Here is a 14930-nt window from a genome sequence, read left to right as displayed (position 1 = left end):
TACTAATTGATAGCAAATCACTTTGGGTAAACTTCTATTTAAAAAAAACGAACATAAGTCATGCAAATCCTAGTCTATGCTGTTTGAGCTTTTGGCCTTCCTGAAAACAGAGACCTTGTTAATTGGCTTTGAAACCTCCTACTTGTGATACAAGTCCTGGAGCCTTTCTGGCACGCCTGCTATGTGCTTCCCTCCTCCATTTTGCACTGTATTGCACTATTTTTGCAAATGTCACATTAGGAGCATTTGCTAACACGCAAACTTGAGCTTATTTTGGTTGTAGTCAAGAATTATATGAATTAAATTCCATGTAATGACTCTACAGTGGTGTCTTGAGATATACATTGGTCTGTTGCTTACATTTGCAGAAAAAATCCCTCCCTCCCTTGTTTCTTTCTGACTTTCGGGTTGAGTGAACGCTGGCGCGTTTTGGCTGCCGCTGCTCAACCCGTATTGTTTTGTGTTTTTTGTTATTGTAAAGTGTCCTTGGGTGTCTTGAAAGGCGCATATAAATAAAATCTATTATTATTATATTATTATTATTTTAACCAAAATTATAATGGACTGAATAATGATATAATAAGTGTGATACAGTAACATACTTTACTACTTAGTTCATTTTAAGTAGTATATAATGTTTAAAAAAAACAACTATTAAAACACATTATTGAATGCAAACATTCATTACAAAAGTGATTATTAAAGTATAAATTCTGTCTGAAATGATTGATAATTCCCATTTAAGTGTATGTATAATAAAACAAGACGAAAACCTCTTGGGAATCAACAATGAATGCCGCTGTAAACACAAACTGAAAAATATTCAACAGAATTGGATAGTTCAGTAGTACAAGCATGCATGCAAACAAGTCATATCAAAACCAAAGAACGCGATTTGAAGTAACTAATTCAGGATCAACCCATGGTATACAGACAGTGTGTGGTGTTTACATCATGCTTATCTCCTGAGATGTACACCACTCTGGACAAACTTGGTGGAGTATCTGGAGTGTAGAGTGCACTCTCATCACAGTCATCATTATCCTAAAGAAAAAAAGTAAACACAACAATTGATAACCTTGAAATAAATTTATGCTCAACAGGCAGTGCTGTTGTTAAAAATGTTTTTAGTGTTTTAATTACAGTGATACAGTGTCGTATGGAGTTGGAATATCTATTAATCAAAAAAAAAATCTGTGCTCTCAGGTATTCTGACTTCCTAGTTCCAAAAATATGCATGTTTAATTCGTTGAAGGCGTAGTTGTGTTAATCTCAGAATGAATTTGACCGCTGACTCGCCGGGGTGTATATAATAAGAGATACGCATAAGAGATATGCGTCGGCTCACTCATGACCATGAGCAAATACTGTATATACTTTATATCTTTATACTATAAAGATACAGAAGTGCAATGTCACACTCTATCCAACAGATGGTGCTGTTGTTAAAAAGAAAAAAAACACTGGTAACTTCTATTTTACATCTTATTTCAAATGAGAAGCATTGTTTACAGTATAAGCAGCCTTGTCTTCTTTTCCTTTTGGTGACTCTTGTCTCATAATGATTATTGTACTAGTGGGAACATTTTAATTTCATGAGCGAGCATTACACTACGTTTTTCCCCTGTTGTCTATCCCTGCCTTTTCTCTGCTGTGTGGGGCGGTGAAATTAGTATAGCTAGTGTAATTATTATTTTTTTTACTATAGGCTTGGTTCAAAAATAATTGTGCCATACAAATTCAGGATCAGAACCAGAATGGGAATAGCTATATTGTCATTCAATTATTGTCTTTCTTGTCACAATGTGCAACTATGTGGAAGAGACAGAATGCATCCAAGAGACAAAGCTGGGAAGCGGAAAAAAAACAATATCAGACTAAACTCCTCGAAGGGAAGCAGAAAAAAAAATCCCAGACTAAGCTCAAAGAAGGGGAGCACAGAATGGATTTGGACAATGTGTTATGATGCTCCTAATTTTTTTCCATTAAGTTTTTGAGATGATTTGTTATAATTATCGAAAACATGTTTATTTACCTTAGCCAAACAGCACAAAGATAAACACAATGTCGACCAACCTCCTCTGTGATATGGACCCATTTGTGCAGCAGCGTAACCAGAGTGTAATACAGCAGCAGCAGGACAAAAGGGTTGATGAAGTCAGGCCAGCTAACGTTGGGCTGCAAACCGAGCATGTGCGGGTCAGAACTGTTGGTTCGAATCACTCCTGTCATTCCGAACAACCTGAGACATGGACAGACATCCAAGAGGATAAGTAAAACACAACAATGAAATCTGCAATTAAATATCAATACACTTTTTGGATAGAGGCGTACCTTGCATATATATCATCAGGTGGCACCATCTGCTGGGACAGGGGCAGCTGGTAGACGTAGAGCGCTAGAAGGTGCCCTCCACTGAAGATGGTCACCATCACACAGAGGGCGCTGAATAGGAGCAGACTCATTGATCTGCCAATCACCCACCACCACACCAGTCCGAGGAATGTCCCAAAATATACACCAGAGGTGAGGGACGGAAGAATGATACCTGGGCATACACACATACAGTATGAAAACAATGTAATACCTGTAACATTCAAGCGTTCACCAGAATGCTAACTTTATGGACAAATATATTGCTGTCCTGTTGTTTTGTGCTTCGTCATGGGTTTTGTTTATATCTTATTTAGGTTTACTGTGGTTTTCACGACTTTATTTGTGTCATGATTCGGTTTAGGGACCAACAGGTGGCACTGTAGGGCTCCCCCGGCAGCTGCGCACCTGTTGGCCATTTGCTAATTAAGGCTTTAAAAGGACTCCCAGCCCGAACACTCAGTGTCGGGTCATGTGTGTTGCTTCTTGCTACTGTCATGTGTGTTGCTGTTTGCTCTTAGTTTCTGTCATGTTTAGTTCATTGTTATGTTTTAGCTTTAGTCATAGTTTTTGTTTGATACTTTGGACTTTGTTTGTTTTGGATTTAGTTTTCTTTGTTTTAAATACAATTCTTCAAATACACTCTGCTCCTCCCTCCTGCCTGCTTTTTGGGGTCCACCACCACCTCGCAACGTGACAGAATGACCCGACCACCTGGACCCCGCAGGTACTAAGGACTGTTCCCTGTTCCACCATGTGCCTGGCGGAGCGCGTCTGCGGCCGACACCCCTTTCCCCTTTCAGGCAGCGCTGGTGATGCGGCTGTCCTGTTTTCGTCTCGTCAAGCCGCGTCTACGGTGGGCCGAGCCCCGTCCGCGTCTACGTTGAGCCGAGGCTCGTCACGTGTCTGTTGGAGTTGAGTCACATTCACGTCGACGACGAGCCGTGCCACGTCCACGCCCACGTCAGGCCGAGCCCCTGTTCACGTCTGGCTGTTCCATGTCCCCCGTTACGTCGAGCTCCGTCCACGTCAGGCCACGCCCAGCCAAAAGGATTGCCGTCGCTTTTGCTCCTGTTCCCTGGCGAGGTGAAGGTCACCGTCGCTTATAGTTCCTGTATTTCGGCGAGGCGAAGGTCGCCGTCGCGTTTGTTCCCGTTTTGCGACGAGGCAAGGATTGCCGTCGCTTTTAGTTCCTGTTCCCCGGCGAGGCAAGCTTTTGGACAACTTTGGGACGTCTGGGATCCGTCCCTTGAGGGAGGGGTACTCTCATGATTCGGTTTAGGGACCAACAGGTGGCACTGTAGGGCTCCCCCGGCAGCTGCGCACCTGTTGGCCATTTGCTAATTAAGGCTTTAAAAGGACTCCCAGCCCGAACACTCAGTGTCGGGTCATTGTTGCTCTTGCTACTGTCATGTGTGTTGCTGTTTGCTCTTAGTTTCTGTCATGTTTAGTTCATTGTTATGTTTTAGCTTTAGTCATAGTTTTTGTTTGATACTTTGGACTTTGTTTGTTTTGGATTTAGTTTTCTTTGTTTTAAATACAATTCTTCAAATACACTCTGCTCCTCCCTCCTGCCTGCTTTTTGGGGTCCACCACCACCTCGCAACGTGACAATTTGTGTTTTGGATTTAGTTTTTCCAGTGTACCCATGCAAGTATTTGTTGTTATGACATTTTGTTCAGTACTCCGTGGCTTTCCTGCCTCCCAGGTTTCTGGATCTTCTACCATCACGCACAATAGAAGCTGTTAATGACTGCAAAGGGGGACCAATTACAGATTTCCACTTTCTAAAATTATAATTAGCCATGTCCCAATTCTGTTGTCTTTACAGTGCACCTGCTGCACTTTACCTGCTAGTCCCAATAGCAAAGTGACAACCACTTTCCCTGCTGTGTTCATGATGGCTGATAACAGTAGTCTAAAGCCGGCCGCAAACATCAGCAGCTTCCGAACAAACTGAGGTGGAACGGATTCAACCGGCACCGTGCTCTCATCTGAGCTGTCAGAGGATTCACTCCCTCCTTCGGACTCCGTGTCAGAGGTCTCCGGGTCCTGCCAGACCACAAAGAACCACGGTCATGTCCCTGCTGATTTCTGACTCACTTTACCTTCCTGACTCCTTACCTCAGAGTCAGAGGGAGGGATCCCATTTTCATGGAGGTTGACCTGAGGTGCAGCTCGTAGTAGCTTTTTGCAGAGTCTTTGTATTGAGAGAGTGGAGACTAGAAGCCCCACATCTGGTGCCAGGAGGCGGACAATGTTCCCTGGCTCGACCGAACTGAATCTAGGAGCAAAGATTGATTTACACAATACAAATGTTATTACGTTTTTTTTTGTTTGTTTTTTTAGGAGGAGAACTTATAAACTTGACCACATCTCAATTTGTATCATTTGGAATTCAACCAAAACATTAGTGGCAAAATAATCAAAACTCACCTCATGCACCTTACAAGACATTTATGCCAGCATTTAAAAATAAACTAAGTACCGCTAAGTGTTTTTTATTTGTCTTTTGCTTTTCAAGCTGTTGTTGCAATAGTAATTCCAAAAGAAGGAACATCCTCTCCAAGGGTTGTTAAGAGAAGGACAACATGATCTGAATATACAACACAAGTTACCGGAAGAAAGCGTGACAATCATCATACACCACTGCACTTGTTATCAAAATTAAAATGAGGTATTTTATTGTAAACTACACGTACCATATGATGGAGGGGAGCAGGGGGGGGGGGCGAATAAATTAAATATATGAGATGCAGGTTAAGTTAAAATGTACCTCCGGTGGCCTGTTTCAAGGTAATGATGGGGAAACAGATAATTTCTTGTCGGCAAGTATGGCTGCGAGCATTAGCTGTTATGACGTCTCGACAAAAAGGCTCCATGAACTAAATATTATAAGCTTGCTTTGATTCAACCAGCGTAACCAAAAACGTGCTTGGATGCAGTTTTTCTTGGTAAACGCTATGTATTTTTCTTTCTGACCACCACAAGTACACTTCAAGTTGGTGTTTAAATGTTTGTCTTTGTAATATTCACAGTGCTTAACTTTTTTTTAAGCTTGAGTAAATGTTGAAAGCCAGAAGGCCTTGAAAGTAATCTCATACCTCACAATGCCCACATGGTAGAGGAAGTCCTCCCAGTAGCCACTAACTGTTGAAAAGATCATCAGGTGAAGCACAAAAGCTGATCGAGACACTTTGAGCTGGCAGTCAGTGATTTTGGAATACTGAAACAATCGCTCGTGTTTTACTCTACCCTGTGGGGTGATGTAGGCAAATGGGATCTGCATGAAACATTGTAGCGTGAGGAACATCAAACTAGTATAGATGATCCTCCGTAGGAATTGTCCCGTGTTTCCTATAGAAAAAAATAAAGAAGTGGTATGTAAAGTGGGGGACAACATTCTTTGATCCATTTTCAAACACCATGTTATCCTGTTGTGGGGTGCTGGAGCCTATCCCAGCCGACTTCAGGTGAAAGGCAGACTCCATCCTGAACTGGATGCCAGTTAGTTGCAGGGTGCACATCGGGATGAACAACTGCACTCACATTTACACTGAGTGGGAAGTGAACCCACACTCCCTGCACGCAAGTGAGTGAACCACTACACCATCAGTGACTTCAGGGTTGAACACATTTAAATGAATTTACACACAATAATTGCAAGTGTAAAATAAGCGGCAAGTGTACACCCACTAATAAGTTGACAGTTAACCTACACCTCAATTGAAGTACAAAAACCAGTTTGAAAAAAAAACCATTATGGAAAAAGTAAAAGTACTACTTCAAACATATTGAATTACCTAAAGTACATGCATACTATATGTACTTATAAAAATATATTTCCTGTCAATTACATACATTACCCATTCTGACAACTTGGCACAATGAAAAAAAAACTCACTAAATAGTTACCCCCTTTACTATGCTATACTACACTATACTTCAGTGTTCATATTGAGAAGAAGAAAAAATAAAACATCATGGAACATGTCACATTTTGTTAAGAGCTACAGCATGTAGCAGTGGCTCAATTTGAATGCAATCAAAACATGTTCTTATAGCTTTGCTAACGTTGTGGTCAGTATAATTTTACCCGTGTATTATTTTGATGAAAGCCTATCACGGGCATCTTTTTAAGAAACTGGGAAAAATGGGTTTGACATTTACTCTCTAGGCACAAAAGTACAGAAGGAGCCGTTTCAATAAGGGGTGTTAAAAAAATTCTAAGGGTCAAAATAGGCAAAGTAGCAAATTTATGTTCGAGGCATGAGGACATACTAGTGTATATGTTGTTATTAGTGTTAAGGTGGCGTTCTAGTGTAGTTCAATCATGTTCGGGGTTTTTTTTTTAAATGCAGGTGTGACATAGCTATTATAGAATGGCTAATGTTATTAGCAATGTAGTTTGTTGTTAAAATTTAAGAGCGGATGTTTTAGTCTTTTCATAACAGTTTGGCTTACATAATAATGGAGTCAGTTTGACCCTTTAACAGAATCTTTTGATATTTAAATATTGTCCCGTACCCCCCCCCCCCCCCCCCCCAATGCCTTGTATTGGACTTTGAGAGGTCTCACTCTAGCTTGGGAGTGCATTTGTAAAGAGAAAGTTGAATCCATTCTACATAGTATTAATGATTCTGGCTGAGCCAGCAAGTTTGTTATTGATGTTCAGTTTTTTTTTCCCTAAAAGCTTCATATCACTTGAAACGCTCTCCTATAAACCGTATGTATGCATCATACGTAATCTCGCACAGACACACACACACACACACACACACACACACACACACACTGGTCTCACAACTTGACAAGCACACTTACAATGCACATACATGCAGGTCACTGCAAACACATTTGGCCACTTAGGGTGAGGTGAGCTAGCTCATAGTAGGAGGGTGAGCATCATTGTGGGCTGGATGGAGCTTTAAGAGACTCAAAGACTGAAAGGCAAACAGTTTTTAGATGGACAGTAAAAGAATGGTAGAATGCTGACATTACATCTTTTAATTCCGGGCTGTAATTACCAAGCTATGTATAATTGATTTGACGATTCCAACCACATCCCCTTTACAAAGTGCGTGTGTGTGTGTGTGTGTGTGTGTGTCTCAGTGGTGGTGGGGGGGTTATTTTATTTTAATATAGTCAGCAAAACATAAATTCTGGATTTTTAGTACAGCTCTCTTTTATCATAGTTCACTTTTTCAAGTTGTAACAATGAGCAAAATGAAAAAGCTTGATACATGTTGAGGTACGAGTTTAAAAGTCACAATAACATTCTGTTTTAAATTGGCTTGAAAATAAAATCATAATTTAAAGGTTTCATCCTAATAACTACACCTTATTTTTGGATACTACACTCTGCTCTGTGAGCATTAACGCAAATATTAATGTGTACTGATTCAAAGAGTCCAAGTTTGAGTTATGTGTTTTGTTTCATTATTAACAGTGGTTGACTTTTTTTTTTTTTACATACTTGTATTACGGTAAAAAACTTTGAATAATTAAGATGCATGAGGCTCATCTGGGATGCACAAGAATTACGCAGTGTTTTTTTCACAGTTGTAAAACAGTTCTAACAGTTGGTGGTTTTGTGATCGCTACAGTTTGACATTGGACGACATTTTTAAAAATATATATTTCCATTAAACATGAAAATTAAGTTAATTGAAGACTTATAATTGTCCATGAGTTTCAATGCGATTAGCTGGCAAACAGTTCAATGCCCCTCACCTAAAATCAGATGGGAGAGGGTCCAGCTTACCTGTGACCTTGATTAAGACAACAACGGTAGAAAAATGATGGGTAGATACAGAAGATGAATAATTCTAAATTCCAAATGTAAATTGGGTTTTCAATGGGAATAACTTTAAAAGTGGGAGGACTCTCACCTTTCATTGTGAGCAAACTTGGATTTGGCATCAGCGGCAAGGTGAGTAGAAACAGGAAGTAGACAACAGACAGTCCATTGTATCGGAAAGCGGCAGCTGCATTGAGAAAACAATTTCATTTCTATTTAATCAAGATCAGCCGCTGGTGCTCCACACTATTTGCCATTGTGCCATGAATTGTTTATTCATGGAACACTTTATTTTTAATGAGACCAAATACTTTCAATTGTTTCTTATGCAAGCTTTGATTATGCTAAGTCATTAAAAACATGCACCGTAAAAATATAACTAAAAACAGGCCATCAAAGTTAAGCAATGCCTGAGGAAATGGGAATTGTATGCTTATTTATTAAAAAAAAAAAAAATCATGGTAGTGTGTGTGCGTGTGTGTGTGGGGTGGGGGGGAGTGTGTGTGTGTGTGTGTGTGAGAGGGAGAGAGAGAGAGCATTTCATTTCTCAAAGATTCGATTACAACATACAATATTTATTTTACTGCCATATTAGTCTTTTTATGCGCTAGTTCTCTGTGATCTATGATTTAAAGAGGACTAATTTTGTGCACGTGTTTCTTTGGCGTTTATTACTATAATATTTTTAAAGCAAAAAAAATATCTGAATTATTTATATATATTGAATATATATTTATTATAATAAATATAGAATATTTATATATATTCAATTGAAAAAATAACAAAGCACCATGCATGTAACAATACTAATAATAATAATAATAATAGTAATAATACACCACATCACAACTCCAGTGAAGATGAGTTGCAAAGATGTATGGACAATTATAATAAAGATAATAATCGTCATCATAATAATAACTAGTATTAGTATAATATTATTATTAATAATTATTATTGTTATTATTATTATTAATTATTAGTATTATTATATATTAGTTAGGGCGGCCCGGTAGTCCAGTGGTTAGCACGTCGGCTTCACAGTGCAGAGGTACCGGGTTCGATTCCAGCTCCGGCCTCCCTGTGTGGAGTTTGCATGTTCTCCCCGGGGCCTGCGTGGGTTTTCTCCGGGTGCTCCGGTTTCCTCCCACATTCCAAAAACATGCATGGCAGGCTGATTGGACGCTCTAAATTGTCCCTAGGTGTGAGTGTGGGCGTGGATGGTTGTTCGTCTCTGTGTGCCCTGCGATTGGCTGGCAACTGATTCGGGGTGTCCCCCGCCTACTGCCCGAAGACGGCTGGGATAGGCTCCAGCGCCCCCCGCGACCCTGGTGAGGATCAAGCGGTTCGGAAAATGGATGGATGGATGGATATATTAGTTATTATTGATTATGAATAGTAGGAGCAGGAATAGTAATATAGGTCTGATTTATTTCACAGAAGGGAGCTTAACAATACATCATGAGTTCAATAAAATGTTTAATTCATATTATATTTACTTGTTTAAATTTGTGAACACTCTTTTTGTGGGGCGGGAATATTATGATTATTTCTGACTCGTCATTAAAAATCAAATGTGTGTATTAAAGGTAAATTCAGTTTGAAATTCGTCATTTCTGTCAAAAGTAGAACACAGTGAGTGTTTACTGAATTCGAAATAGTCAGCATTAACGTATTACATGATGCTGGACGATCTCTTCTCATTTTGATGACAGATGAGCTAATACGTTTGTGAAGGACTGGACACATGCTGATTAAGACATTCAATATTGTTCGGCGCCCCTGCAAGTTAGGCATCCCTGCATCCCTTGAAAGACACTATAAAGGATTATTGCCATTGTTTCCTAAGGGAAACAATTGAATGAAATTAAAACAAATTGGACAATGACCACTGGCTGGATTTGTATCCTCTTATATTTTGGAATACATGAGAAAGATCATCCATGCACGGTGGGATGCATCGTGCTTGTCTTTAACCATGCATATAGACGCTTGTAAATTCTGAAAAAAATACAGTGAATTGTTTCGGTATTTCCTCTCTTTTATTAATGATTTCTTTCTGGCTCAAGCATGGTAAGACTCACCAGCTAGCAGGGTGAGTGGCAGCAATAAGTTGTACAGCATCCCGACCACCAAGTCCCCGGCCATGACTCCTTCCTCCTTTCACGATGCTTTTCTTCCTCACTTATATCAATGATGTAATTGTCGTCACAAGCATGTAAATGTATTGAAAATATTCATGGTCGCACAAGAAGGAGAGACTGGACCGGAATGAACTTTGAGATTCTCGGAGCCCAATGGGCACGAGAAGAGGTCTCCTCTCGTGTATGAGGATGAAGAGCACCTCTGCTCTTTTTCAGTCCCTCTTTTCCCCTCCCTCACCTCTCTCTATCTCTCTTTCGCTCTCAAACATACTAATGGCTTGTGACCAAACATCCCCTTTACTATGCTGAAATTGGGGCTAATCTCCCTCCAGGGAATGTCTGCTGTCATTATGTCACCGACAATCATAAATATACTGTAATGCTCGTAAAATAGAGTGACTTGGTGAATTGTTATTATGATTGTCACCCTTACGGCATTTGTCTCATTACTGTGAGTGTTCACTTTTGTCTACCTTTTGAGTAGAATAAGTTAATTAGCTTCCTACATTTCTGACACCAGGCTCATAATCACACTGCACTTTTGTTTGCTTACAGTGGCGTAAGGCTGGCTCATCAAATTTGAGCTGCAGGGTGAGGGGAAGTGTATCTAATATTCATGGCTGCCGGCCATTAAGCACCGGTGTGATGACAGAGGAATGATCAATGTTTGGATGAGCAAAACTTCTTATTTTAACTCAATATTTGAAAATAAATGTCACCCATTCGAACGACGAATGTGAATTGGGTGGAAACAGGGTTGTGACTGGCCATCTGGCAGACAGGGCAGACGCCTGGTGGGCCGATATCTTTTGGGGCTGATGTGGTGGTATTTCATTATTATTTTCCTTTTAAATTACCCCCTCAAGTCTAGAGTCTAAGTCCAAGTCTAATATAAAGAAACATTTAGCTGATCTTAATTTACTCGAAAGTGCCATTTTATTTGCCGTTGCTTTGTTTAAAGCCCCTATCACACTGAGCTTCGCATCATTGCGAGTGTTTTCGAAAGGAGCAAATGTTGCGTTCTCATCAGGTTTCAGTCAAGGACGTAATGTAAATGTTCACCAAACTGTCGTCACATGTTCATCAACAGTTTTTGTGGGGGTTATTGTCGCAAATTGCATTATTTAGTCAATTAAGATCGCCAAAACGTTACTTGTTATTTAGGCTTGCTCCTGCTTGTGTTATGAGTGTGCTGAGCAAAGTTCTGGATATGAGTGCATTTTATTTCACAAAACCCTGAGGTTAGTGTTGACAATGTTTTTTTAAATTACAAATGGGATTGCAAACATAGGAATGCGTGCACACACACAAGGGCATGCCAGCACGATTTTTTTCTTTGTGCCAGTCCAGTCCTGGCTTGAAATTTCATGCTGCTGCCGTTGTTAAGTGTGTGCCAGTGTTAAGTAGTTCTGTCATTTTAAGGGCATATACACTCTATGCAAAAAAGTACTGATACACACTTCTTGATAGACAAATCTATCACCACTTGGCCAATAGCTCTTTCACTGTTCTGGAAACAGTTTTGAAAAGACACTTTTTTTTTTCTTGGTGTAAAAAGAAAAGTGCGTAAAGGAAAGCTTGGATGAGTTTGGAGAGGAAGAACAAGCCCGTTTAGAGCACAGATTGGACCCTAGCCACCTGAGCCTCTCTCAGGGCTGACATTAGGCCCAGGTTTCAAAGCAAACATGGCGAAGCGGCATTTAGCTGTTATGGTGCACGCAAATGCAGTGAGGTCAGCCCCAAGTATAGATGCTTTTAAATCCAGGTTAAAAATAATGCTATTTTCACATCCTTTGATGAAGATCTTTCAAACATTTTTAAAAGGAATTTCAAAATAAAGTCTTTTAGGAATTTCAAACGGCTACCTTTGATTTCTTTCCTATACTTTTCAATGCCTTTAAATAATTTGTTTGTAAATATGTTTAAATGTTGTCAATGTACGTTGTTTTAGGAATTTGAATACGCTTCTTTTGTTCTCTTTGCTTTGCCTTTGAATGTCTTCAGCTGTTGTTTTTGCTTTTGCTTGTGTGAGGCACATTGATTTGCTTTGCGTATGAAATGTGTGAGATAAATACATTTATTTATTATTTTTTACTTACTCTGCCTCTTCTGGATGAATGGGAAAGAAGTGAAAAGAATCTGCTGTGAAGGGGAGACAATCTCCTTATGTTCTTCATTTTTTACTTACTCTGCCTCTTCTGGATGAATGGGAAAGAAGTGAAAAGAATCTGCTGTGAAGGGGAGACAATCTCCTTATGTTCTTCATTTTTCACTTCCAGTGAGTCAAGGTCACATGTGCCAGATGTATTTATCGTTACAAATATCATTCTTGTACTGTATATACTGTAGATCTTAAAGTCATGCTTAAACAACCACAGTCACCTCTGCTATTTGTGTCCAACAGTGTTCGAATCTAAATCCAAAATAGTTATTGTGCTCAAAGCAACCCTAAGGAGTCGAATTCAATTAGTTATGACACGCCCGGTTGGCCACCACTGGCTGCAGGTGATCACATTACATTGCTTGTCCAATCCGTGCTGCGGAAAAAAAATGTGTTCGTTCAGTCGTCAACGTGTGTCTGTCGTGTTAGTACGTCATTTGATTTCATTTTTTTTAATATTAATATTATAATTCTAACTATGTCGAGCAGAAATAAAGAAAGTGGTCAGACGAATATGTACAACATGGATTCACATGCATCACGTAATGTGATGGGACTCAGCGTCGTATCTGCATGATTTATCATGCCAAATTGAGCAACTCAAAACTGAAGGAACACTTCTTGAACCATATTTTTATTTTTATTTATTTATATGAAGGGTTTGGTGAATGCGCATATGAACTGGTTGGGTTCGGTACCTCCAACAATGAAGTGGTTGGGTTCAGTACCTCCAACAAGGTTAAGAACCACTGCTCGAATACTTGAGGGCTCCTGTTCAGGTGAGAGTCGAAGGATGCGTTCTTCAAAGAATTGGAAGAGTGCTGCCCCCTTCTGTTGAATTCCAGATCACACTTTTTAGTTTGTTTGATGTTCTTAAATGTGCAGTAACTCAAATTAAAACTATTTGGCTTGGTAGGTTGTAAAGGGAACATTCCGTAGTAGAATAGTCCAAAAAGGCTCTGGCTATAGCCAAACTATATATATACTGTATATATATAAACTATATATATATATAAGATTGTGATAGCGGCAGAATGCAAACCACCGTTCATCAAAACATTAGGTACGCTTGCACAATTTAATGAGATCCATTTCGAGATCTGTATCAAAAATGTTGCTTTTAACAGTTTTGATTGGCTCTGTCAGACAGGTATATTATAATAAGTTCAGTATTGTGGCTGTAGTTTGCAGTTAGCATGTCTGCCTCATTAGTCTGAGGGTCAGGATTCAAATTTAGTATTGTTCTCCCTGTTCCCATATATTCACTTGTTTCTGGTTCTTCCTCCTGGCGGCTTCCTCTCAGATTACAAAAACATGCATGATAAGTTCATTGATGAGTGTGAGTCGGTGTGACTTTGAGTGTGCATGGTTTCTTGCCAAAATGTGCCCTACAATTGACTGGCAACCAGTCCAAAGTCTACCGTGCCTCTGGTCGAAGACCCACAATCCAAATGAGCACAAGCACGGTAGCACTAAAAATAAAATTGATGGATGGTTGGATGTATGTGATGTCATGTACAATTGTACTACAGCTTTTTTTCAGTTGCCTTGTTAAGCTCCATAAGAATGTGAAAAGGCTAAGATGCAGTACCGTTCTAAACCACAGCAACCACCAACCACAATAACAAACTCGCCGCCATTATTAAATTCAGCAAAACTGTTAAAGTGTCAATCAAAAGGGGACATTATTACTTCTGTCAAGGAACCTAATCTAGTTGTCTTTGGGCAGTAGGTGCAATACACCCTGAACTGGTTGCCAGCCAATCGCAGGACACACAAAGACAAACAACCATTCATGCTCACAATCACACTTTGAGACCATTTAGAGCGTTCAATCAGCCTACCATGCATGTTTTTGGAATGCTGGAGGAAACCGGAGTACACGCAAAAAAAAGCACACAGGCACGGGAAGAAGATGCAAACTCCGCACAGGAAGGCCAGAGCCTGGAATCGAACTCACAGCCTCTGCACAATGAGGCAGATGTGCTAACCTGTCCTTGACCGTGTAGCCCAACCTTACAATTGATAATCGATACTGTATTGTTATACTGTACTTGCATCAAATGGTGTTCAGAAGTTATACAAGTAACATTTGCCTCGCGACAAAAAAGATTTTCCTCTGGAACTTGGTACCACATCGCTCCAGTCTTTGTCAACGGCAGGGGTGTCCTTTACTGTCATTTACTGCCCATAACTTGTTTTTGTTATCCTATACATGTTTAGTCTCATTTTAAAGGAAAAGAATAATTGAGCCTGCACTTCGGATAATCTTTTTGAGAAACCCGATAATCAGGCTTTTGCTGACCTTGAAAAGAAGAGAGAAAAATGTTCAAATCAGGCCCATTTATTGATATGCGTGTGCAGTACCCTGCTTAAGGTTTACACAGTAATGTCCAGGTCCCATGTTCATGAAAGCAAGACCAGGAGGACCAATACAGACTTGGACCTTGGT

At 39.9% G+C, this 14930-nt stretch overlaps 1 protein-coding gene across 1 annotated transcript in view; it reads right to left on the bottom strand.

Annotated features, from left to right (window-relative positions):
* LOC147210167 (piezo-type mechanosensitive ion channel component 2) overlaps window positions 1-10321 on the bottom strand; it is a 37702-nt gene extending 27381 nt beyond the window's left edge. Inside the window, exons 1-8 of the mRNA XM_086129261.1 lie at window positions 10258-10321; window positions 5629-5730; window positions 5478-5523; window positions 4498-4657; window positions 4224-4425; window positions 2335-2548; window positions 2077-2242; window positions 952-1044 (exon numbers count right to left, since the gene is read on the bottom strand). Coding sequence (XP_085985387.1) covers window positions 952-1044; window positions 2077-2242; window positions 2335-2548; window positions 4224-4425; window positions 4498-4657; window positions 5478-5523; window positions 5629-5730; window positions 10258-10321 — 1047 coding nt within the window. The remainder of the gene's footprint in view (window positions 1-951; window positions 1045-2076; window positions 2243-2334; window positions 2549-4223; window positions 4426-4497; window positions 4658-5477; window positions 5524-5628; window positions 5731-10257) is intronic.
* Between the last annotated feature and the right edge of the window lie 4609 nt (window positions 10322-14930).

Source organism: Hippocampus guttulatus, chromosome 1, assembly GCF_054856545.1.
Source record: "Hippocampus guttulatus isolate MCC_2025c chromosome 1, RoL_Hgut_1.0, whole genome shotgun sequence".
NCBI lineage: Eukaryota > Metazoa > Chordata > Actinopteri > Syngnathiformes > Syngnathidae > Hippocampus > Hippocampus guttulatus.
Note: the sequence above shows the minus strand (reverse complement) of the source record. Positions and strands in the feature narration are given on the sequence as shown.